The sequence below is a fragment of the Rhinichthys klamathensis genome, unplaced genomic scaffold (assembly GCF_029890125.1).
Source record: "Rhinichthys klamathensis goyatoka isolate OS25496 unplaced genomic scaffold, OSU_Roscu_1.1 h1tg000161l_1, whole genome shotgun sequence".
NCBI classification, from domain to species: domain Eukaryota; kingdom Metazoa; phylum Chordata; class Actinopteri; order Cypriniformes; family Leuciscidae; genus Rhinichthys; species Rhinichthys klamathensis.
In genome coordinates, this window is record NW_026606695.1 from 322191 (window position 1) to 348343 (window position 26153).

At 40.8% G+C, this 26153-nt stretch overlaps 1 protein-coding gene across 2 annotated transcripts in view; it reads left to right on the forward strand.

Annotated features, from left to right (window-relative positions):
- The first annotated feature begins 485 nt into the window (after positions 1-485).
- The window catches only part of stim2b (stromal interaction molecule 2b), a 64044-nt gene continuing 38376 nt past the window's right edge, over positions 486-26153 (forward strand). The window contains exons 1-2 of one of the 2 annotated variants that reach the window (XM_056258917.1): positions 486-1191; positions 1383-1496. In XM_056258917.1, the coding sequence (XP_056114892.1) occupies positions 1134-1191; positions 1383-1496 (172 nt within the window). In that variant the 5' untranslated portion in view covers positions 486-1133. Of the gene's footprint in view, positions 1497-26153 lie in introns of both variants that reach the window. The other variant, XM_056258918.1, reaches the window with a different exon arrangement.

The window sequence follows — 26153 nt, forward strand, 5'->3', positions numbered from 1 at the left end:
CTGGGACAAGAAGATAGCCGAGCCGACTGCATTTAAATACCGACTGCCACCTTTAATACTGAATCGTATGCACATAATTGTATGTAGAATATGACAGGAAAAGCTTTTTGTATATCATATTCCAGATGAACATTAACCCTCAAAACAAGAAAACACCTATTATTTGGCTGCCTTCTTTCAACCGCGGTCTGCCTTCAAAGCTCACGTCTCTCTCTCGCTGTCAACCAATCGGATTGTGCCATGTTGGGACCGATGAACCAATCGCAGCCCACAGCGAGGAGGAAAACTTGTCTCGGATGATTCTCAGCTAGGGTGTAAATTGTTGCGTGTCGCGATGGGAGAAATAAAAGTGGGAAGTGATGAACAATAGAGCGGGGTGTTTCCGGGAGGCGCCAGAATTCCCGAACAACTTTCGTGGTCTTTGCATACCGATAGTCTGCCAAGCACACAGTTAATTGTTGCCGCACACAGCCCGTTCAGTTCACACCAGCTGCAGGCTTTGTGTCAAATGAGAGTTTTAGGCGAGATCGCCGAAGAGGGAGAATCAAACAGCCGGCGTCCTGTTGTCAAAAGATTTGCATACGGACTTCCGCCCCCTGAATTTAGTTTCTGCATCAACTAGCAAAGGCAGAGTGGGCAGACCTGAGCCCTTCATTTCAGGCGCAGTCATGCGGACTTGACATTTAAACTCGGTTTAATATTGGACATGAACGGCACACGCGTGTATTTCGGATGGTCCCGATGGATTTGGATTAAACGGAACACTGGGATCTGACACAAGCATTCTGAGAAGCGTTTACTATGCTGGATATCTGCCGGCTCTTGTGGATGTACCGTGACTGTTTGCGGTTACTTCCCGTGTAGAATTGGGATCTGATCTCGCATTGGACTCAGTTGGGTATTTTGTAGCAGGGAAATGCATCGGGCGATGATTTAAAACAGGGGATTCCACGTCAGTTTCGCACTCATCTGTTTGGAAAGTGGGATACAGCCAGATCCTCCAACCCAGTCCGGTGTATCTGATGTCGGAATGCTCTGATGTCTATTTCAATGTGTCATATTAGAAGAGTTGACCATCTCTTTTGGATGGAGTTTAACCTCGCGATCTTCTTTTGACGTCTTGGACAGTGTGGATGCATTTTTTGATCGTTTTTAGGTTGGATTACTTGTTTTTTGCCTACATTTTTACAGGTTGGATCTCGTTTATTTCGGGTATTTAAACTCGCTGCTTTCTGTGTAACTACTGTTGAAATCACACGTTTCATTCTTGTGATTCGTTTTGACGATCCGCTGGGTGAAAATACTGTGTGATCTCTTGTTTAATTCATTTATTGTTCGTTGAAAGCTTTTTTTGCACACCATGACTTTCTTGTCCGGGGCAGCGGTTCTGTTGCTGCGTGGACTCGTCATCTCTGCGGTATTGGGCTTAGAGAGTTCATACACGAGTCAGCTGTCGAACCGAGTCACTCCTGATCCAGCAGCTGTTGCTCCTACAGGTAAGACCTCTGTATCTTAACAAACCACAAATCTGATCAACCTGCGCTATTCTATTTACACCAGACACGGATAGATAAACGCATATGCTCGATTGTCACTGCTGTTTTGATGAGTGTTAAGGGAATGTTGACATTGTCACGGCACCATGGGTCCTGATGTGGGCATGATCTCTCTTATCCTCGCATCGCTTCTGGACGATTCTAGAGAATCTTACCCTTCCTGTATTTGTGACTGTTTACGAAAGTGATGAAGGTCAGGACAACATCCACATGGAATTCCCGCTGTTCCACCAATAAACGCTTGGCATGAGAGAGCAGGAGGGAATCCCACAGTCAGGCAGCAGCTTCATGAAGAGAAACCACCAGATGGGGTTTTCCATGGCCACTGGCTGATTTAGGCTAATGCATTTTCAAAATTGACATTTATTTTACACAATATTCAGTAAACAATTGAAACAGTATGTGCATTCATTAACAATACTATGGCAAGCCATTTTAACATTTATTGTTTTATTTAGTATCTATTTGTATGTTACTAGTATTTTTATTTTTTAATAACTAATAAATAATCCAATAGTGACTAGTATCTTTTTCAATATTAACTTCCATTAAACTAGCACTTATTCTAATAGTGACGACTAGTGTCTATCCAGCCAGTCACTAGTACTTTTGCTGCTAGTCTTTATTGTCACTCACTATCCCAATAGTCTATATTCCATTATGGCTAATTCCATTGTTTTTAGGTAGGTCCATTGTTCCATAGGTTCTAGTATACATGATTTATATGACTATAGTATACATGACTCAGAAATATCATGGCTAATAAAACTGTAATTTTTAAATCAACTTCTAATATTTGTATTGGACTATTATAATATTTCTAGTTGATTATTGTAGGTTTAAAAAGGTTTTTTGTCAAAACTGATGGGGCAGGAGTCACCCATTCATTGTCTAATGACACATTCTGAAACTTCCAAATATTGGCGGATTACATAGCTTTGGACTCTGTGAATTTAGTGATGACTGCATATAATCTCTTCAAATGGACATTTGATCTGCAGAAAGAGATCTTCTAGGTCACTTATGTATCCATCTTTTAGGTCAGACAAAAAAAACCTAAACTAAGGTTTGGGATTTATACTGACAGTTAGCATAAACAAACATGACTGTTTCAGTCAGTCAATCAGCCTATTCTGGTTCATAACCCCACAGCTGTTTTCCCAATATTAGTCATGCCTTTAATGACAGTGAATCGTTTCTGACGAGCAGAAGTCTGGTCAGAGCGCTTGCTGAGGGTGAGATGACAGATTGCTGTCTGTACAGAGCTACGAACTGCTCGTATGATGAATGCAATCCAGATCTGTGGTCATACAGGAATGTAGACTTAATCAGATGGGTAAATAATCTGCATGCGAATGGTAATTGAGTCATCAGAAATTAAATCCCTTGGACAAATTATTTCAGCTGTCGCCATAGTTTAGTGCACTCTAATGGACACTTGCAATTAATTGATTAAGGACAACAAGTGCACTACTGTTCCCAGCTACAACAACTCCTTGAATTCAGGAAACCCTTAGTTATAATTGTAATATATTGTATATTTAGCTTCTTGCACTTTTCGCAGCACTTTCAAAGTGAAATGTCCAGTGAGTGGCACTAAAATCACGTTCAGTTTTATCCGAAACAGATCCGGCAATATTTCATTAAGTTGGTTGTGACAGCTGCCGTGGCGAGTGGCGTTAAAAGGTGAATATGCTCTGTCGTGTTTGAACAGAGTTATTATTAACTGACAGTGTTAACTAAAACAAATGTGAGATAAATGCATTTGCTGCAGCAACCATACCTTTTTTTTTGCTTGCTTCTACAAGTCTTTGAGCTCTTATAGTGTGACGTGTTTTATTGGCCTCGTACCGAATATTCTCCACATCACAAGAGCAGTGCTTGTACCAGGTGAGCTACCAAGCAAGTTTACTATACATACATCAGAAAAGCCAAACATATATGGAGCTGTGATTATGCATTATGTGATGCAAACAAATGGATTAGTTTGCAAATCATGCAGAAAAGTGTTTGAGGTCATGACATGGTTTTGTGCAAGGAACCATCCAAGAATACTTATGAATCAATAATCTGCCCCTGTAATCATAATTTGTGTTGAAAGGAATAAAAGTTAAAACTGCAGTGAATTGCATGTGAATTATAGGTTTTTGGAGCAAAAATATTTTTCCAATGAGCCTAGATTGAACATTGACCATTACACAACCTTTTTACAGCTTACTTAGGGAGCTGATTTTGTCAACCTCCAAATGAGTCACTATACACACACACACACACACGTTTATTATAAGGACATGAGAAATGAGAGGGCAGTGTTTTCAGTATTGTTCTCCAGCCACTGATGAGTTTAAAGTCCCCCATCAATAATTGTATCCCTTAACTCATATTTGATCACCAAAATGGCATATTTAAACGTTTTTTTTTCCTGTGAAAAAAAATCTGTATGCCTTAAAATAGCTTGAATGTAACTCTACACCCTTGCTTCAGTTAGAAAACGTAATTCCATGAATATGCTATTTAGCCCCGCCCCCACTCAATTACGCCAGCTCACAGATTCACTTGGTCAAATTACTGAGGAAAACCTAACGGTAATTAATATGATTAGCCTTTTGCTTGACTATGTTATCAAACGGCTAATAACGTGTTGCTAATGTCAAACAAACCATGTTCCCGTTCGCCATTTCAGTCTGCCTTCTAACAATCATCAGAAACGCTTTGAACAACTCAGAACGTCAGTGGAGAAGGGCATATAGTTCATCATGTAATATACATCATACCAGGGACGGACTGGGACTAAAAAACGGCCCTGGACTTTGACTACGCCCGGCCCAAAGAAATCGGCGCGCGGAAACTCGACAACAATAACGCCTGCCGCCTGGCATGAGTGTCACATGACTTCAATTGTGGCTCATGATACTACCATCCAAATTATAGCTAACAGCATATTATACAATCTATTCCATGCTGTCTTAAAATGAATTTACTTAATAATCTTAATTAATTTATGCAGTAATTAATCTTAGCTACTGCACAAATAATAATACCACATCTAAATGAAAATAGGCTAGGCCCTACACCATTACAAATGTAACTTCTGTATTAAAAATATTCAAAGTTTGTAAGCATTAACTGTAACGTTACCAACATTTTTAAAAGTAAAAGCACAACATATTTCTTAATATTAGCTACTGCATGTTGCATTTTACAGCTAAAATGTTGAAGTTTAGCTGTTTTAACTACTGTAATCATTAAAAATGTAGCAAGCTGAATATCACTTCCTAACATCATCCCTAGCAAGTAACTTGCAAATTAATTTCTGATTAATTCGGTTCGGGAGTAGTAAAGATAAAAGCCAGCCCGCACTGGTTGGGTCCTTGTATGTGCTTCGTGAGGCACACACACACACTAGCACACACACGCAAGGTCTCTAGCTCGCTCCCTCTCTCTGCCGTGCGCGCGCTATGCATGCGCGCTCTTGCTCGCTCTAGATTCCGGGAGATTTTAACTAATTTGCGGGCATCAGGGAGCCGCTATTAATATGCGGTAGACTCCCGGAACTTCCGGGAGACTTGGTATGTCTGTGACTGCGTGTGTGGCGGGTGGTGGGCCGGCCCGCCGGCCGTCCTGGAGTACCGGCCGTTCTGTGATTCTCCAGATCACACAGATGGCCAGTCCGCCCCTGCATCATACACCTGCTATATTGCTAAATCTACCCGATTTTTCATATCAGCAAAAAAATATACCGGGATAACCTGCCATCTCTCGACCCCCCTGTTTGCTGTTAATGATATGCTAAAGCCCGCCAGCACGTTGACGGGATTGGTTACAAGGTAGTTTGTGACGTCAGAAACACCAGCGACTTCAAACCTTCAAACCTAGTCTTTTTTTCACTGCAGCTTTAAGGAGAAAATACTCAGCAATGGTGTTGATTAATGAATTTGTTTTAAATTGGTTTGTCTTAAAGCACATTATACATATAAACAACATTAAAAACTTGATTTTCACCACAGGGGGACTTTAACTGAAAGTTTAATATCAGTGAATGTGTATGTAGTGGCTGTGTTGGCATGTATACTTGTGAATTGTGCTTTACTCATTAATTTACTGAATATGCACAAGCATCAGTGGAAATTAAATTAAATGAATGCTGTCAAACCTGAGCAGTAGGACGTGACACCTACAGGGATACATCCAGTTCTGCTGGTCCGGCAGATAAAATTAGTGAGTGACAAATTAAGTGCTTGTCCTAATACATATTTACTCAAGCTGCTTTTTTTGTGTACTTAAAGTCTCCACTATATCAATAAGGGTGCAGTCATCATGAGATACAACCCATGAGGAATATTAGGACTTCTTGGAATTATTTTGCTTAGTAGAACACAGATGAGCTGTCAGATACCCTTTAAAAAAAAAAAATCTACAGTAAAAAACTGCCAGCTGTGGTTGCCAGAACTTTACAGTAAAAATACAATTATGATGCTACACGCTTTATATGAGGCATTTTGATTACTGTGTTTTACTGTTCCTAAATGTGTATGTAGACTGTCAATATACCATCCTATTAGAGCTATTCAAATCTGTTTGGTACTGTAACGTGCTGATAATGACGCAGGCGGACTATGAATGACTATAGGTCATCCAAATTGCCCTTTAACAGTATATGTCAAGCAAAGACATGAACACCACCATGGTAACACACATGATACCAGAATGCACTGCATTAGCATAACATATTCTGATAACAAAAAATAAGAAGAAATATATAACTAAACAAAATATAAACAAATTTGATGGTTTGTCCAGGCAATTCTAGAAATGCCCATAAATTATAAGGTGGTTAATGTTTTTTACATACACATTTGCCTTATGTTGCCTATTAAAATATAATATTTATCTGTAATTGTTTGATTCATTCATTCCAAATATTGTTTACAATATTTCTGTAAAATTACATATATTGGGTTTTAAAATATATAATTTGTACTGTATATGATATGGTAACTTGAATCTATAAACATGTTTTTATGTTGAAATCATGAAGGACTATTTACATTTTTTTATTACTAATATGTTTAACATTGTATGTGAAGTTATTTTAGATTGTCAGTGTATATGATTTCAGTTTAAAATGATAAATGAGAATTTGAGCTGTTGGTATGCATGCACATGTGTAGACGTGTGACGATTCCTCTGGCGGCGTTGTGCTTATGTGCTTATGTACGTGTGTGCTGGGAGTTTGTCTTTGGCCTCTTTGTGTGTCAAACGGCCCCACTGGTGTTGACCCAACGACCCACTTCCCATCCGGACTGTGGTCATCTGCTGCTTTACAAGCTAGAATAAGCTAGAAAAAGATACAACTGTTACGTATTTCACCACAGAATAAAAGAAAGAGCACATAAGTGATTATGAGTAGACTCTGTTTGTGTCTGTGTGAGTGGCATGTGTTAAGCTACTTGTTCAGTGAAGGTCTCCCAATTGTAAGCACAGTAATGACGGAATTTCCTGTACCACAGATGACTATCATGAAATGCGCTCTGAGTGAAAGGTCGATTGTTTTTGTGTATCTTTCAGATCATTTGAATACACTTCGTCGTAGAGGCTTAGATGCATTTGTTTATCAGTGTCTTTTTGGTGTCTGTCCCATATAATGAATGTCCTACATGATGAGAGGAGGAACTGGTTACTTTAGGCCATGCTAGGATATTTCAGTTGAAACTGACCTTTCTAAAATGCATTGTACAATCCATTACTCACAGTTCCTTTAGTGACTGCAAGTAATTCGTAGTAACCTTAAAGGAGAACTCCGGTCAATTTTAACATTGAGCTCATTTTTTTTGTACATTTGGAGTCCTGTCAGTACAGACAAAAACGACAAAAATCGGTGTTGCCTACACCGTGTTATCCTCTTTTTAAAATTCGCACCCTGTTGACTTCAATGGGGCAAGTTCTAAACCTGCTTTTAGCCTCTTAACAACCTTAATGTGTCATTACAAGTGCACAGCCATGTGAGTGGTGTTATTAAGTGTGACCACGGTCAATCTGACTGCAGTAGATGTGCAAGATATTAATAAAAATGATGTTAATTTAGCCAGCTCACATACCTGTATTTACTTCCTGTTTTCGTTCGAAGTCCACAGTAGTCGATTGTCGAGTTCCCGCGCGCGATCATTGGTAACTAATTAACTCTTAATAACACCACTCACATGGCTGTGCACTTGTAATGTCACATTAAGGTTGTTAAGAGGCTAAAAGCAGGTTTAGAACTTGCCCCATTGAAGTCAACAGGGTACGAATTTTAAAAAGAGGATAACACGGTGTAGGCAACACCGATTTTTGTCGTTTTTGTCTGTACTGACAGCACTCCAAATGTACAAAAAAATGAGCTCAATGTTAAAATTGACCGGAGTTCTCCTTTAAACTGTACAACTTTCACCATCCTAGTTGGGAAAAAGTTTGTGTGTTGGAAAAGCAATTAGTTTTTGTCCAAACAAGGTCATTTTAATCTTGTCTATTAATAATGCAGTCACTCACTGGCTGTCTGGATTATCCAGGTCATCCCTGGCAAACTTGTAATGACTGTTGTTGGTGTGCTTTTTATCTGTTGTTTAATCAGGGTATTAATCAGTCCATAAACCAGTGTCATTAAAGTGATAGTTCACCACAAAAGGAAGATTGTGACATCATTTACTCCCCCTTAGGACCACTGATAAGGTGGGACAACTGAACTGTTTGTCCCAGGATGAAAATTGGAAAACCAAACAGTTTTGGTGACCATTGACTTTCATTCTACGCACATACAAACACTTAGACATTTCTTAAAATATATTCTGTTGTGTTCCATACAGGTTTGGAACGCCATGAGGGTGAGTAAATGATGACATAATTTAACTTTTGGTGTGAGAGCTATCCATTTAAGGGTACTCCCAATGAATGCAGTTCATCCTTCATTCATTCCAGACAATAGATTCACATACTTTCTCTCTGAGACACTATAATGTATATGAGGGTAACAGTCAAAATCATTTCCCTCTCCTTACTTATTACCTCTTAAAAATGCTAAATTAAAAAACTGTCTGGATCAAAAACTTGTCACCAGCAATTTTTGGACATAAGATCAGTTCCCACAACATTCCACAATATACACCAATGGATCTAAATCTGGAAATCTAGTGGCAACAGCTTTTGCAACAAATCAACTACAAAAACGCATCCCTGACCAAAGTTCAGTTTTCAATGCAGAGGCAAATGCTCTATTATTGCCATTGAAATTCTTTGAGATTTCTTTTGCAAAAAGATTTTTTTAATAATAATTGATTCAAAATCATGTCTTGAAGCATTGGAATCTATGAAAACTGATTACCAAATAACTGTGAAGATTTTAATCAAATTGTCATCTCTTGAATCAAAGATTTTTAATATTATTTTCTCCTGGCCACTCGGGAATCTCTGGAAATGAGCAAGCAGACAGTGCTGCCAAAGGAGCATTATCTACAGAACCAGTAAAATGCTCTATACCTTTCACTGATCTGAGACCAACATTAAATGCATACACCAAAAATAAATGGCAATTGGAATGGGATCAGTGCTTAAACGACAAACTACATTCAATCTTGATTTTGGGGATTTTTTTTTCAATTTTAATAATCGCTGGGATCAAGCGATTATTAAAATTTACACACGATGTCGGATAGTAAACACAAGACTCACAAAGTGCGTGCATCTAATAAATTATTTATTCAAGAACGTTTTGCAAATGGAGCTGCAAACTTCACATACTTTTGAAATGCAGCGTTTAGTTGATCCTTGTAAGTGCTCATTGTCACAGTTGTAAACGCAACGGCTTTCTTCTTCCATGAGGGGATTTGGCGTCACGGCGGCTTTGTTTCCAGGCGGGCCGTTAAAGAATGCAACTCGCACATCTCCTGGAAATCCTGTAGAATTGAACCAATTAGATGAAGACTTCGTAACTTCTGAAGTGTTTCCAATTTTGTGTTCCATATGCATCAGATGTTCGGCCAACGGTCCGTAAGCATGGCGTCTGAGGCTGACACTATCGTACAACTAACATACATCTCTCAGGAGGTCCTTGGAAATCGACTGTTGTATGTTTTTTGAGTTGGCAGATGAAATCCCCTTAGTGATATTTCTGTGAACGTGGCAGTTCTCACATTAAATGCCTTTGGGTATTTTGACTGTTTAGCTTCTCAACAAACAAACTGCCTCTCTGAGGGACACTCTGTCCTGGAAGCATGAGTCTGGGAATTGTAATTTAATGTAGCCTTAAAAATGTGTCAGATGATCTTTGTTTTGTGTCTTTTTCTCTCTCTAGACAAGAGGTATTATTATTACATAAGTCTGAAGTAGGAAGTAAGCAATGATGTGAAAGCAGCCTTTCACATGCTGGTTGTGTCATGTCAGCCATTCAATTGTAGACAGACTTGTAATGCAACATTCTTGTCTTTTAGTGGGATTGACATCAATGTAATACCAAAAGTTATAGGCTTACAAGTATACTCCTGTCTCTTGCCTGGAGAACAGCAACAGAATGAATGCTTGGATGGTGTAAGTCTGTGTGTACTACATGTTATATAATGTTTATCATTCTCTAAATAGTGTTCTCAGCACAAAAGCTGCATCTAAAGGGCATCATAAATGCATTTACACAAATGCTGAAATAATGTTATGACACAGCGGGATCATGCTCTTTCAGATGTGATGTTCATTTAAGAATGGTCATCTTTCACAATAATCAAAAGATTGCTTAAACCTACTTCAGTAGTTTTCAGTTCAACTTTTTCCCCTTTGGTCGTGTCTGATCTCGTTTAGGCCAGCAAGTGACTGAACCGATTTACACCCTTGTTATTATTAAAGGTAGGGTAGGCAATTTCAAACAGGCTAGCTAGCTTTGAAAGCATAAGATCATCTCGGGTTACTTGACTGTAACCCTGTTCCCTGAAAAAGCGAACAAGATGCTGCGCTGATCAGCGCATTGGGAACGTCTTTAACGTGACCAGCTGTGAATGTGTGTGAAACACGTCAATGAAATTGACCCAGAACTTTTATAGCCTCGGGCAGTGACGTCACCGGAGCGTGCGCTATAAATAGATGAGCCACAGCTACATCGACAGGATATTTTGTCTGAAGAGCAGTCCTGGGATATCTTCAGCACGGCAATACAGCGCACCATCTCGTTCCGCTTTTTCAGGGAACTGGGTTACAGTCAAGTAACCTGAGACGTTCCCTTTCAAAAGCTACAATTGATGCTGGGAATTGATTGGGAATGAGAAAACCCACGCCGCCGTGCTTGGAGGTGTCTGGACCCCTTACAGTTGTGTAGGGTGTGCTCACAAGAACGCAAGAAGGTCTCAGGCATGAGCTTGTGATGTCGACTCAAGGATGTGTGAGCATGTACCGGAGTGGCATGAACATCCAAAATATTGAATCTTATGAATGTGTGCGGAGAGGACCAGCCTGCCACATCACAAACATGCTGTAGGGGGGCACCCCCCGCCAAGGCTGGGGAAGAAGTGACCCCCCTAGTAGAATGAGCCCTGATGCCTACTGGCGAAGCTTGACTGCGTGCCTCATAGGCAAGGGCAATAGCATCTCTCACCCAATGTGAAATTGTCTGTTTTGTGGCGGCCGCCTCTGTCACGGCCTCCATGACAAACAAATAGTTGCTCTGACTTACGCCACTGCCTAGTGCGGTGGACGTAGGTCTGAAGAACACGGACTGGACACAGTCTGTGAAGTCTCTCCTGACCCGGCGTTGTGAACGGCGGAGGGCAGAAGGCCTCAAGAGTGACCGGATATACGGTCGAGAAGGGGACAGTCAGGTAGTCAGGATGAGGATGCAAGATTATTTTTAAAAAAGTGATAGCCATAAGAAAAAACATCTTAAAAGTCAGAAGTTTATCAGACGCTGACCCTAGAGGTTCAAAGGGGGTCTCAACCAGACTATAGCTAAGTCCCATGAAGGGATCTTGGTTTTAACCCTCTGGGGTCTAAGGTGTTTTTGGGGTCAACAAGTTTTGAAAGTCAAAAGCTGTCTTTAGGGCACAAAGAGAGATACTCGGCAGTAGCTTTCACGCTGCCAAAGTCTCTTTAAAGGGGTACCAATTTTAATACTTCCTGTTGGGGGGAATGTTAAATGTTCTGTGTCCTGGGCGATAACAGGAAACAGCAGAACATTCAACATTTCGCTGGATACTGCTGGCCCCTGAATCACCAGAGGTGGTGGGGATCTTACAGTGATTTTGTGAGGGTATCAGGTAGGAGCTGGTTGATGTATTTTACATACCCTGTCCTGAAGGGGCACCCCACAGACCTGCTGGGACAAAGAAACCCTCAGGAGTTTTGTCTCATGTCTATTATGAGGCTTGCTGAGCGCGACGAGCCGGTCCCCATGCTATACACGGCTTGGTGGGGAGTGCTGACTCCTTAAATGACGATAAGCCCCAGAGAAGAGATAGGCCGCGAGCGTCTCTTCAGACTGACGCATCATCGTATAACCACACACCCCGACACCCACAATAGTCTAATAAGTTGACATCGAGGGCACAAAAATGCGCAAAGAATAAGGTTTTCCCCATGAACGAGTTAACGTCATGGAGATCCTCAAGGAGGGCAGTCTAGCTGTAATCTGGCCACTGCATGAGTCACCACCTCGAGTAACCTCTGGCACACTTTATCAAAACGAGAGAAGTGCTCCGAGGTGGCACTCTCAAAGTCCATTATTCTTATTTTATTTAAAAAAAAATATTTTTTAGATGGCTTTTTAAAATATTTAATTCCTCAGAATTAAATGTGGCCAAAGAACAGCCAGACAATATATTACTACAAGCATGATTTCTCATATTATCATTTAATTCTTCAGCAATAAATACAGCCAAATATCAATCAGACAAGCAAACACGATCTGGATGACTGGCTGTGTTTAAATGTTTCACAAGATCAGTGATAGTCGAATGGGTCAGCCCATTCTCATCCCAAGGCGTCATCTAACTGACGCTTTTGACCATGCGTCAACATGCCGACGCACATGGTACCCCTTAAGCGTCAATATGAGACGCGCCTCCTAGTGGTCTAACCCTAACCCTACCCCAGACCTAAACCTACCCATAACGGAAGCGTCATCTAACTGACGCTAAAGGGTGCCATGTGCGTCGGATTTAGACGCATGGTCAAAAGCGTCAGTTAGATGACGCCCGAGGATGAGCGTCTCATATTGACGCTTAAGGGGTACCATGTGCGTCGGCATGTTGACGCATGGTCAAAAGTGTCAGTTAGATGACGCCTTGGGATGAGAATGTGTTGAATGGGTCGAGGGCACAAAGACACGCGATGTGTATATATATATTATTTACATTCTTTATTTATAAACTGTGAGTGTTTTATGGGACTCTTTTTGCTGTGATCAGTGTAATCTGCCCACTGCACGAACAATCGCCCCAAGGAGTTCTCCTTTTATCATCACGGGAGAAACGTCGGAGGCGGCGAACTTGGGCACCGACTACGGTACGCGCTTCGGTAGTCAGGCAGAAGGACAGCGAGCGGTAGTCAGCGAGCGATAGGGACGCACCCGTCTCTCGTTCCTAAAGCAGATCGACACGCGAGCCCCAAAATCGCATTGTGGGTGCTACCCCTTTGAAATAAGCAAAGCGAACGCCAAGCCCTTTAACTGTGAACATTGACAATGCTCGGAATCACCATGCTCAAATGCAAGGGCAGCATGCTCTTTCCCCAAACAAACAAAAACACCATTGGTGTGTCTGATTCAGCCATAGGACGTGAACACGGAGGCACACTCCGTTTGTTTTGTAAATCACTCTTTTTTTTCTTCTTTCTTTTTTCTTTAACTTGTCAGACAGAGTGGAGAGGAAAAAGAGAGAGATTTTTCTGCGCACTGCCTAGCAAAAACTAACTCCTATCAGAGGAAACAGAGTTTTTGAGAGCTTGAGAAGCACACACACATCACAATATGGTCTGAAGACAAAAGACCAGTCGATGTAGCTGTGGCTCATCTATTTGTTCGGACTAGAACGGTTGTTGTTTTTCTATTCTTATTTTTTTATGGAATGTTGCAGTGTTTAATATAAATAATATGTACAATCCAATCAATTTCCTATGGATATTTCCAATTTCACCTTCAATAAGCTGGTTCACCCAGATATACATCACACTAGGGAATAAAAGACGGTCACAATTTCTTTTCATGCTGACTTAAATGTTTTAGATGCTTGAGTTTAGCTGTCACTATTCAATCTTTATGTCCATCGCAAAGTATCAGAGTCTCTCAGTAATAGCAGCAGCACCTCTGTATACACTGTTGTCCCTTTACATTTCCATTCATTTGTCTGTTAATCTCTTTATCTGGTCTTATTAAAAGGAACTCTGTGCCAGAGCAGTTGTTTTTCATAGACACGGTCTCAAAACAAACAGAGCTATTAAGGCTCTGAAAGCAGCATCAGAGCACCTTTAATATGCGGGGCTGAGGTGGATCAGAGCTGGTATGTTAAAGTTCTGCTTTTATGCAACATTGAATGCCCCCCCCCCCCCAAACCCTGATTGCCTACACAATGCTGAAACAAATACTAACCCCTTACCCTAACCTACAACCTAATCTATAGTGTCGTAGGGTAACTAACACATTACAAGTAACGTGAGTTACGTAATCAGATTACTTTTTTTAACAAAGTAACACATTACTTTTAATTTTACGACAAAATATCTGGGTTACTTTTAAATAAGTAACACAAGTTACTTGGTTTTCCCATTTATTGACTGACACCTCTTCTCTCCCAATGTTGAGAGAAATCGGGAGTAAGGTACAGAGGTTGTGTGCGCTGTGCAAACATGATGGTTATTGTAGTCTTAGACTAAATGTGAACATGCATTCACTCATCTCACTTGCACAAAAACAGATACAGTATTCCTCAAAATGAATAAAAACAGTGAAATGTTATCTCAGAATATTACACAAACTAGCAATAATTAAATGTTAAATTACATGAATATACTTTAATGCAGGGACGTGCACGGGAATTTTGAGGGGCAGTTGCTCTGACCTGAAAAAGGGCACCCCCCCCCCCACACCCCACACCCCACACACACACACACACACACAGAAGAGACACATGAGAAAAAAGAGGATTGAATGGAAAAACTCGCTTGTAATAAATAAAAAAACGCTTAGATTTCGGGAAAAAATACAATCCTTTTTTAACCTTTTGGCTTCCCGTACATTCAGTTGTGCTTCTTGCTCGTATTCAGTTGTGATGGTAGGCTACGGGCAACTACGCATGATTTGTAGTATGATTGCGTAAAGGGAACAGGAATTCCGGTAGGGAACAGAATCGACTGCTAAACCCAGTGCCGATCCTGACCTCCCCCTGGGGCCCTAAGCAAAATTCTGCTAAGGGGCCTCTACCTGACCCGTGATGTCGTGAGCTATGTAAACCATTTGCCATAGCCACACAGTCACACCTGACACTTCAGTGCTCCCGATACAATCCTCCGTCCTTTAAACAAAACAGTCAAAGAATAAGTACAACAATATAGAACAGAATGAGGTTCAAACAAACAATATTTATTGATTATCAATGAATATCAATGATTATTTTCTATAGAATGTTAACATAACAAGTGAATATTAATGTAAACATAAATAAGAAGAAAATAATAAATTATAACCCTGAGCTTTGGCTTTTGGGATTAACTTTGGTTCTCTCTACAGCTTGGGTATTTTCGGCATCAGTATGATTTTTTATTTTTTTATTATGCATGTTGAAGCAATTCTTGATTTATGGTTATTATTTACTGAGGGATGTGCATCCATATTGACCAGTATGTCCAGCTAATCAACATTTTAAATTCAATACAGCCTATAAATCAATAGTCAATCAATGTCAAATTGTCAATACATTGCTTTCTATCTTGCATAATTAGTGCAGTTGTTTAGAATTTTTAACTACACTGAGACTAGATAATCAGTGTCTTGTTTTATAATGTGTACTTTGATTGGGAGTGCCATCATTCACGTGCATGTATTGTACAGTATGTCTGGTCTCCACATATTTCTGCTTGAAAAATGCGCGTTTCATTTCGTGCACGCGCATATTAACGCATGATAACACACGCGACGCGGTTATGTTTTTTGAGCTGCAGTAAACAAACGCCGTTGCACTTTGCACTGTCTGCCCAGCTAGGTTAGCAAGACCGAAAAACATCAAACTTTGTTGACATCAAACTTGGAGAGGAGAGAACACAAGTTTACCTGATTGTTGTTCCCGCAATTCACTCTCATGTTTTTTTTCTTCTTCCTCTTTTCGTGACCAGAAGGATAGTTTCGCTTCATTTTGTCATGGATGTTGTACACATTAATTGACGCGCTATGACACTAGATGGAGGCGGGGCCTTAAGTAATTCGCGTGCAGTCTATGGTCGCGTGCAGCGCTGTGGCTGCAGCCACGTAAACAGTTTGCCCTTCCGTTACTGACTTTCACTTTCGTTGCCCGAATGGAAGTGAATGAGGCTTTGCGATTTTTTGGGGGGATTTTTTTTTTATCTAGGCCTACATGAAATTCTACATCCATTGTATAATTAAAAAAAAAAATTCTCTCGGAAGGGCAGCCTGAGTCGAGAAGGGCATATGGGCAGTTGCCCGGGCAACCTGAGCAACCCCCCTGTGCACGTCCCTGCTTTAATGCATTTAATCTCACTATATTAACCAATGTCTATTATCCAATTAAACCATTCTAATAATCATTGTGAGGATTTGCAGCGCATTTCTGTATTTGGTTGCATTATGAATATTTGCTGAGCATGTTTTCAAACTGATGAAGAGGTTTTCTTAATTTACTGGTGTTTTCTTCAGTTGCAGCATGTTAACTCTTGGCCACCGTAATTTAGGCTATGTATAAGGTTGATCAAACTTGATTAAAAAAATATTTAAACTCCATAACCTTAGACCTAATGCTTATTTCACAGATTCTTGAACCAGCAAATCACAAAGAGCATTCTGGGATGAGCGAGCAGCGTTGAGCGGACTGAGCAAGCAGAGGTGAATCTTCAGAAAGGCGCTCTCCGCTCGGGAGGAAATATTTCCGCTCCGCTCACATGCTCTTGTTGGTGATAGTAGCGATTTACGATTTCTAGTTGCGTACGGGTTTAGCGGCCGGTCTTCCTTTTTAGGTTCCACAGAAGAAAGAAAGCCATACAGGTTTGAAACAACATGAGGCTGCTATTATGCATTTACATTTTTCAAGCTTAACTGATCGCTGTCTAAACTTGGGTGCTAGAACTAATGTCATAATCTAGACTGCCCTGACAGTTTTTTTTAAGGGTCTGATCATGCTTTCCGATTAAATCTAGTGGAACACATTCACATACGTCTGCTCAGATGGAACACTAGATGCCATCAATTCATTTGGTTACTCAGTAACAGTTTGAGAATATCCTGCATGTCTGATATATACCGTCATCACAACAGTATGACCTAGACACTTTTTCTCTTGGGGTAATTAATTAAATTCCTGAGGGTTTACATTAGTACACACAGTCACAAACACATACTTCATAGAAGCTCCAGGCTAATGTGATTCAATTGAAAATAAGGTTTTTATGCGGGTACTCTATAATATTCTTGTCCATAAGTATAACAATGTAAGTCTATTTAATTTGTTTGTTTGTAAACCTGATCACTTAGAAACATAGTAACTGTTATGATGTTGAAGGAGAGAACCCAAATGCAGACGATATGCAGACACTCAAGGTTTATTACGACACAAAACAGAAAACAAAACCCACAAGGGGGCATAACAGGACTGGAGAGAGTACACCTTGACTAAGACAAGATGACAAATTAACGGGACGGCAGTCCTGGGACTAAGGGGTGTGGGCTTAGGACGAGGGATCTGAGCGGGTCTGGGTGGTGTGTGGAGTGGGATGAGGGAAAAACAGTCCGGGGTTGAGCCATGACAGGGGAAACAAACGGAAGTCCGGGGACAGTGGGGACTGCGGCAGCAGGCAACGGAATGGAGACAAGGGGATTGACAGGCGGGAAGGAAGCGGGAAGGAAGCGGGAACGGGAACAGAGTTCTTAGAAGCTGTATCTGAGTCAAAGCTTCCCCAAGAAGAAGCGATACTTAGAAGCTGTATCTGAGTCAAAGCTTCCCCAAGAAGAAGCGATACTCATCACCTCAGACTCTGGAGAGGCGTTGAATGTTGCAGACTCGGGATCAGCACCAACTGCGGCAGACTTGGGTGCTGCGCTCTCAGCGGCGGGCCTGGGTGCTGCTCTCTCAGCGGCAGGCGTGGGTGCGCCGCTCTCAGCGGCTGGCGTGGGTGCAGCGCTCTCAGCAGCTGGCTTCGGAACAGAGCTCTCTGCAGCTCTAGGCACGGGGTCTGGGGACAAGACAGGTCTGACAGGAACTTCTAGGATCTTGACAAGACGTGATAAATAATCCGACAGGGTCTTGGCAGCAATGACGAGAGGCATCTCCCTTTGGGCAGAAACTGCTTGCAGAACCTCTTTAGCGGCTTGATCGGCCGCAACTCTCTCAGCAGATCCGGAATCGGCCTCTTCTGCAGCAGATTCTGGGACAGCGCTTGCAGTAGCGGGCTCTGGGACAGCGCTTGCAGTAGCGGGCTCTGGGACAGCGCTTGCAGTATCGGGCTCTGGGACAGGCAGAGACGAAGGATGGGAGGCTCCCTTCCTCCTTCTCTTTCTCATAGGACGCGGTGCGGACGTCATAGCTGGACTAGTGGCCGGTTGGGGAAGCTCCACAGGGACCGTAACTGTTGCTGGAAGGGCAGTCTCAGACAGCGTTGACTCCGTCGAGGATGATTCCGAAGGAGAATCCCATGAAAACCGTCTCCCTCGTTTGCCACGGAGATCAGTGGGTGTGGATGAAACCTCGGGAGAAGAAACGGAGAGAGCCTGATCCCCTTGAGTGACAACGGCCAAAACACGACCCTCCGGGATCACTGGCAGACAAGGGGAAGAAGTCTGCGGATCATCCCGGGAGAAATGATCCCAGAGACGGGCATAATTCTTCAGGATCCACTCACCCTGGGACGGGACTGGACAGTTGACCCTCTCTCCGTCGGTGGGAGCCGACAACCACAATTGTTCCCGTTGTAGCCGGGACCGGGAGGACATACTGTCTGCTGGGTTCGTTTTTGGTCGATACATTCTGTTATGATGTTGAAGGAGAAAACCCAAACGCAGACGATATGCAGACACTCAAGGTTTATTACAACACAAAACAGAAAACAAAACCCACGAGGGAGCAAAACAGGACTGGAGAGAGTACACCTTGACTAAGACAAGATGACAAATTAAGACTCTGACTTGACAGGAAACAAACAACAAAACAAACTCACAATTCTCATTAAACTGGATACAGATGAAACACTCACAGAGATTAACACGCAATGTTTGACAATGTACCGACACAGGACAGAAGACATGAGGGGATTAAATAGGGAGCGAATTAATGACAAGAACAGGTAAAACTGACTAGACAATAATGACAAGACGAGGCTAACAAGGGGGCGGAGTTACATAACGAGACAACACAAGCACATGGCCCAAACAACAGACCATGGGCCTGTACACAAAACATGGGTCTGTCATGATCCTGCCACAAGACTAGGAAAAATCAAGGACATGATGGCAGAATCATGACAGTAACATTCCTCTACTAAACGAACTGCACTAGATGTGTAATTTAAGCTGCAAGATAAGTTGTCTAAGTTTAATACTTAGAGTAAGGGGTCTGTTTAAATAATAATCCAAATGAGCATTGGTAATATATTTTCCTTTGCAAACATGAATAATACAATCTCCAGATGTATGTTAGGATCCTTGTGAATAAAGCAGTTAAGATCCACATACTGTAATATCACATATTCTCATGTGTCTCTGATGGGACCCCAGACACTGTTGTGCTTATCTAAGGTCAGAGTGGCCTCTTTTACGAATAAAATGGCAGGAGTAATGTTTTAATTTAACTGAAACTATTCTCTGAAGCCTTGCATCGTCCAACTGGTATCTCAGATCATGCAGAAAATTGTCCCCAATGGAAATATAGGTCACTGTATTGAGCTGGACTGTGCAGCTTGTTTTGTGCCTTTCTCAGAGGAACTGAAGGAGTTCTTTGTGATACGGCTTTGTTGTGAGGTTTTCTTGTCATTTCTAGTCTGGTGTGACTAGCTGCTTTCACAATGTGATGGGTGCATTTCAGGATACTGGTGTAAATACACTCTAGTGAAATTACCCATTTTGTAGTGGAAGACACAAGAAAATTGCTGAAAGTGCAAAAATAACAATAACAAACTTTAATGAAGACATGTACAGGTGGTGAGAAAAATAAACACAAATGCATACTTCCTCCTGTCTGAAGTATGTTTATTTCTGTTTATTTGGCTCACTGCCTAGCCATGTCTTTATGGATTTTGTTTGCACTTCTCATTGATTCTACTATGTCTCAGTCAGAGTTTCTACAGTATAATGCAAACATACTGAACAAATGAATGACTTACAGGTTTGGGCAAAACTCAAGAGTTTAAAATTTGACAACTTGTCGGTTCATGAGATTCCACACAGGAATCATTGTTTTTGGGAGGAACAAGTACTTGAGGAAAGAGATGTGAACAAGATGTAAATCTTATGGTATTTAAAAAAAATAATAATTACAGTATTTTTGTGCTTTAGTACAGTCAAAAAAATTAAATACTGCCCCTTTAACTTGTGTGTAGTAATACCTGAATGTTATATGTAGCCTATATCGCAATTCATAAAAAAAAAAAAAAAAAAATGCATTATTAAAAACTACACTTATGGTAAATTTCTTTGAATATCCTTTTTATTTTAATTCCACTTTAAAATTCAAATTATAATTTTGCATCCTGTTTGCTAACTCAATTCAAATTCATGAATGGATTTGTAGTTTCAGTAGAATTCTCAGTTCATTTCCGAATGGCTTGTAAGTAACCCTGATGATTTGGGTTTGTGATATATTTAGAACAATATAACAGGTATCACATCGTGGAGCCTGAAAACATGCCAAGCACTCAGCTGTGACATCCGTTGGCATGATGCTAAAAAGGGAATGACATGAAGGTGCTAAGACCCACTACAGAGGATGATAAAGACACACTTTATAGTCCACCTGTGGTCCCTAGATTACATATGCCCTTGATCTCTGCACACACACACACACACACACACACACACACACACACACACACACACACACACACGCAGTCCATAAAAGCAGATCTTTTCTTATATAGTTTCAGTGAGCTGCTTGGTGTAATTTCGCCTTCTGTAAAGCTCATGTTACATTAGTCTCTGTTCATTCTTTTCTGTATTTATAGCTGCCTGCATCAGAATGTCTCAAATGTCCACCGTCATTGTCCGCGTTGTCATTTTGCGAGTGAAACAGAACTGTACAACCATCTGTATCAGGTTTATTTACATCGGTTGCTTTATTAATAATATAAGTGTCAGGCATCACAAAAAGCCAAGAGAGAGTATAGCTGTGTGTATTCATTGGAGGACTGGATGGAAAACTGGTCACTGCTCACGTCTATCACAACAGATTGCCATGGTGTTAAACTTTCAAGGTGCATGAGAGACATTTTACACAGGCACACTGAAAGAAAATGGTGTTGAAACAATTTTTCACTATTTTGCTAGTAGATTTTATAAACAGTTACAAAAAATGGCAAGTAGAACATTGAATTAAATACAATTTTGAATTAGAAAGACGGAATTACTATTTTCTTGTAAAACTTACTCCAATAATCTTTGTTTTATTTACTTATTTACAAAAAAAAAACTTTTGTTTTTTACAGTGCATGCCTTTATGTCCAAAACTGCTGACTTGTTTATTTGTTTGTTTTTTAGAAACATGTTTTCATATATGTATTATGAAAGCTTGAAGTGGTGCTGTTAATGTTTGAGATGAAGGGATGTTTCGGATGAAAGGAATAGGGGCAGCCTCTCATTTCAGGGACTTTCCCTTTTCTTCAGGGTCAGAGAGAGTTAGAGTGAGTTAGAGTGAGTTAGAGTGAGTTAGAGTGAGTTAGAGAGAGAGAGAGAGAGAGAGAGAGAGAGAGAGAGAGAGAGAGAGAGAGAGAGAGAGAGAGAGAGAGAGAGAGAGAGAGAGAGAGAGAGAGAGAGAGAGAGAGAGAGAGAGAGAGAGAGAGAGAGAGAGAGAGAGAGAGAGACTGTTGCTCTGCGGGTCTTACATCTCGTCTCTGTAAAGAAGACCAACACAGAGAGATACAGAGTGCTTACAAAGGGTGTGTTCTATGAAAAAAAGAAAAAAAAGCTGTCACTTCTGTCACTAAACAAACAACCTGCTCATAAACCATAGAAAGCAAGCGAGAAAAATGTATGTCACATTGGCACGCTCTTAGTTCCTTTATCTCTAGCTTCAATGACTGGCTCTCAACACTTCTACAGTATGTGACTGAGACATCACTTTCTTTTTTATCAGACCCAGTATTCCTCAAAATGTTTTCTTACCTTGAGTTTTTCTGGAGTGGCACTAGTATAACATCAGCTGATAATACACAATATTTTCTTCTCTCACAGCTTTTCATCAAGTATCGCCTCCATACAGTTTTTTTTATTTATTTCTATTTTAAATAAATGCTGCTCTTTTGAACCTTCTATTTATCAGATAATCTTGAAAAAATTCCACAAAAATGATAAGCGGCAAAACTGTAAACGTTGATAATTTAATAAATGTTTCTTGAGCACCAAATCATCATTTCTGAAGGATCATGTGACACTGAAGACTGTAATGTAATGATCGCTGAAAATTCAGCTTTGCCATCACATTTTAAAATATATTCAAATAGAAAACAATTATTTCACAATATTACTGTTTTTACTGCACTGCACAGCGTTGGTGAACACAAGAGACTTTCAAATGTTTCAATGTTTAATGTTTCAAAAGCATTTTACAGACTCCAAACTTTTAAACGGTATAGTGTATAGACACACATATATATTCAACTAGGCTATATATTTTTAAAGCAGTGGTGAGAAATGCTAAATCAAGCCACCTTTTATTGAGATTTTACTCTCCACTGTGGGTAAAGTGGGGTGAAGTGCTAGATGAGTCAGCATAGGCTTTGAGGTTAGTGGTAATCCAGCTCTGCAGCCCCCCCCCCCCCCCCCAAAACAGGTGCGTTCTCAAGGGCCGCTTATCCGGCTTCACAAACCGCTAGAGTTACACATTCTGTAGCTGTGTTGCCATGTGCTGCACTTCCGCTATAACTCTCTCCGGCTAATTGATTGTGGATAGACTGAAGGCTTAATTATTCCACTGGTCCCTAAGATGTGGTCAAAGGTTAAATCCATCATGCTCTGATGTCGTCTCTTTGGACAGTGAGTGAGGTGCTGAAATGCTGAAATACTATGTTATGGTGGGGTTTTATCATTAAATTCAATCTACCATTAAGCTCAAATGCACTATCACACTGGATGCCGCAAATATTACATCCATATAAGATATAGACACTATACTGCAGGTAACACAAGCCCCTTTCACACAGAGATTCCGGAAAACGCACTAATAATATGTCCTGGGATCGTTTAATTTTGGTTAATTCACACTACCAGTGATTTTTCTGGAATCTGTGCGTGGGTTCACACACATCCCGCAAAGATCCCGTAAAGACATGTGACATCAGGATGTGATGTCACATCCTGATGTCATCTTGTAATGTACGTGTCGCAAACGTTAGTGTTGAGGTAAAACAGAGGAAGAGTTTGCATTGCTTTTAACAACATGGCAGCTGATCCGGCATTAGATGTTGATGTGCAAACTCTCGTCCTTAATTCCTTTGTTCTTTGAAGTACACAAACTTTCTTCGTTGTTAATGTGCAACGTGAACGCTGACCTGCATTTAAAACCCCCGGTCAAAGAGTTGCACGGTAACTACGTCGTTGTGACGATACATGCGTTCTCACTACGGCACACCCTTTACGGCATCGGTCCTTCCTTTTGTTCACATAGGGCGCATTCTGGGTCTGATCCCAGCAAAGTTACTAGGTCCCCATCCCGGGATCAATCCCGGGACGTGTTTACGTTCACACAGAATTCACACGTTTTTTTTTTTTTTGGTCCGGACCAAACGTACCAAGCGAACCGAACTACAGGTGTGAACACACCCTTAATCTGCAGTCTACCACATTCGCATTGAAATATAATGTTTCAGCTATTTGTAACGCTATTGCACCATCTGTTCTTCTCAATCTCATGAAATTGTATGTCGACTTGCCATCAGACCGCTGGTGAAGTCATTGAATAAGTGGCAGAATTTCTTCAACAATTGGATAAATAAAGCCCAGATGTTCTTGTGGGAAAATTGACAAGAAATTCCTGAACTTAAGCCTTTTGTAAAGCTAAAATGGAAATCAAAAAGGAGTGAAACTGTAGGCAGATTTTCTAAGGTCTTATTGTGTTTATAGTTCATATTGTACCATAGGTGACATATTTTCCTGTATAACTGCTGAATTCATATTTGTGTTGGTGGCATTTTAGAGAAACTGTAGGACAGTTTGCAGGAAGTGGTTCCAAACAAACAGGAGGTCACAGTTCTCTAACAGGAACCCGAGAGGGTAGCCTACTCACAATATTCATGATGTTACTGAAATCAACAATGATGATGCTATTTCGAGAAAAGTCAGACTAATAAAGAACTGTTTGACTAGAGCTGTTTTTTGTCAACGTAAATGCAAATATCACAATAACCAAATGCTTTTTGTGTATACAAATGTTAACCAGGCATGTGTTTTTATATTTAGACAACTATTCAAAGTATGTTTTGTATCTATAGTTTTGCTTGTTTGCCCCACTTTTTAGAGACCACCGGGCAGTATATTAGGCCTGGTTTCACAGACAGGGCTTAGATTAAGCCTGGAGTAGGCCTTAGTTTAATCAGGACATTTAAGTAGCTTTTATAAACGTGCCTTAGAAAGAAAAAGAAGAAAAAACCTGGTGTGCATTTTGAGACAAAACAATGGGACTGACATATTTTAAGATATGTCAGTGCAAGTTGCTTTCCGTTTCGACAGCTCAAACATGCATTTTAGTCTGGGACTAGGCTTAAGCCTTGTCTGTGAAACTGGACATTACTCTCCTAACTTTACAGGTTTCCTCTTACACGCAACACCTAAACCTGCAGTTCACACATCTGTAACATACTTTAGTAAACACTCATCAGGTCATGTGACTTCATATTGTCCATCTCAATGCAGTATTTTAAATTCATACAGAACTCAACAGTAAGAATGGGGTAAATCTTAGAATACGTTTTTAGAGTCTTACGTCTTTTTTTAGAGACTGAATATTTTTGTTGCAGATTGTACTTATTTAAATGTCACTACATTAACATTATGTTGCTAGCCAACATACTGTAGATGAAACAGACTGATCTCATGAAATGGCGTATGTATGACACGCCAATTCGTATTTCTATTTTTGGCGTGCTATCAACACGCATAATCGCTTTTCAGCGTGTTTATCAACGCCGTTGACTTAACGTTACATTACTGTATATATATAAATATATGACCTACCCCAACCCCGTCCCTAAACCTACCCGTCACTGGGGTTAATACTATTTATGAGTCTTCCCCTACCATCCTAGGAAAAAAAAATTGCTCCACAGATGTAGATATGAATTTTGCTTCGTTTCGCTCGGACATTTAACGGCGTGTACATACACGCGGAATCGCTCGGACGTTTAACGGCGTAGACATACACGCAAAAGATGACGGTTCGTTTCGGCGTGGACATACACGCGGATAGCTCAAAATGCGTATAGATAACACGCCACTTGACTTGAAAGTGGCGTGTATGTTTACGCAAAGTCATGATGTCATGTTGGATGAAAAGTGAAACTGTTGGCAGGGCAAACAAAAATCTTTAAAAATCTAACAATGATCTACCAGGCCTAAGTCGACTTGCCATGACCCTTTTAACTTTTTGACTGTCAGTTCAGACTTCTGCATTTGCCATTAGGTCATGAAGGTACTTGGGTGGACCTCCTCCCCTCTGACTGACTGATCTTATCAGAGAAGTTCCCTCAGGCAGTTCATCACTGGATGTCCTGTCTTTATGTTTAAGTCGCAGCCTGTGCGACTAATATCTCTACACATCATCTGCAAACACAAACGGATGATGTGTGGTGGTTCTTCCTCTAATGACTGCGCACTACTCTCTTTCCTCTTTGTGCAAACACTGATCTTCACCCTGGTGAAGTGTTGCTTATACAATCACAGATAAGTATCTGCTCTAATTAAAACAGGCTCTCTGCTTTGGTGGTTAGTCACTCAGATCTTCAGGTTTCACCTTCAATCCGCACATTCCTACTGTAATGGCGCACAAGCTCTGTCTCCTTTTCTGGAAGTCTGAACTCCTGGATTGTGAGCCTTGTCAGATTTTGAGGGGGAAAAAATATTTTAACACACTTATGCAATGTCATAAGCAGAGGATTAAAGGTGCCCCATCCGTGAAGGAATAATATGCCTTTTTATGGAGGTTCAGAAAGACAGGAGCAAAGGGGATTTAA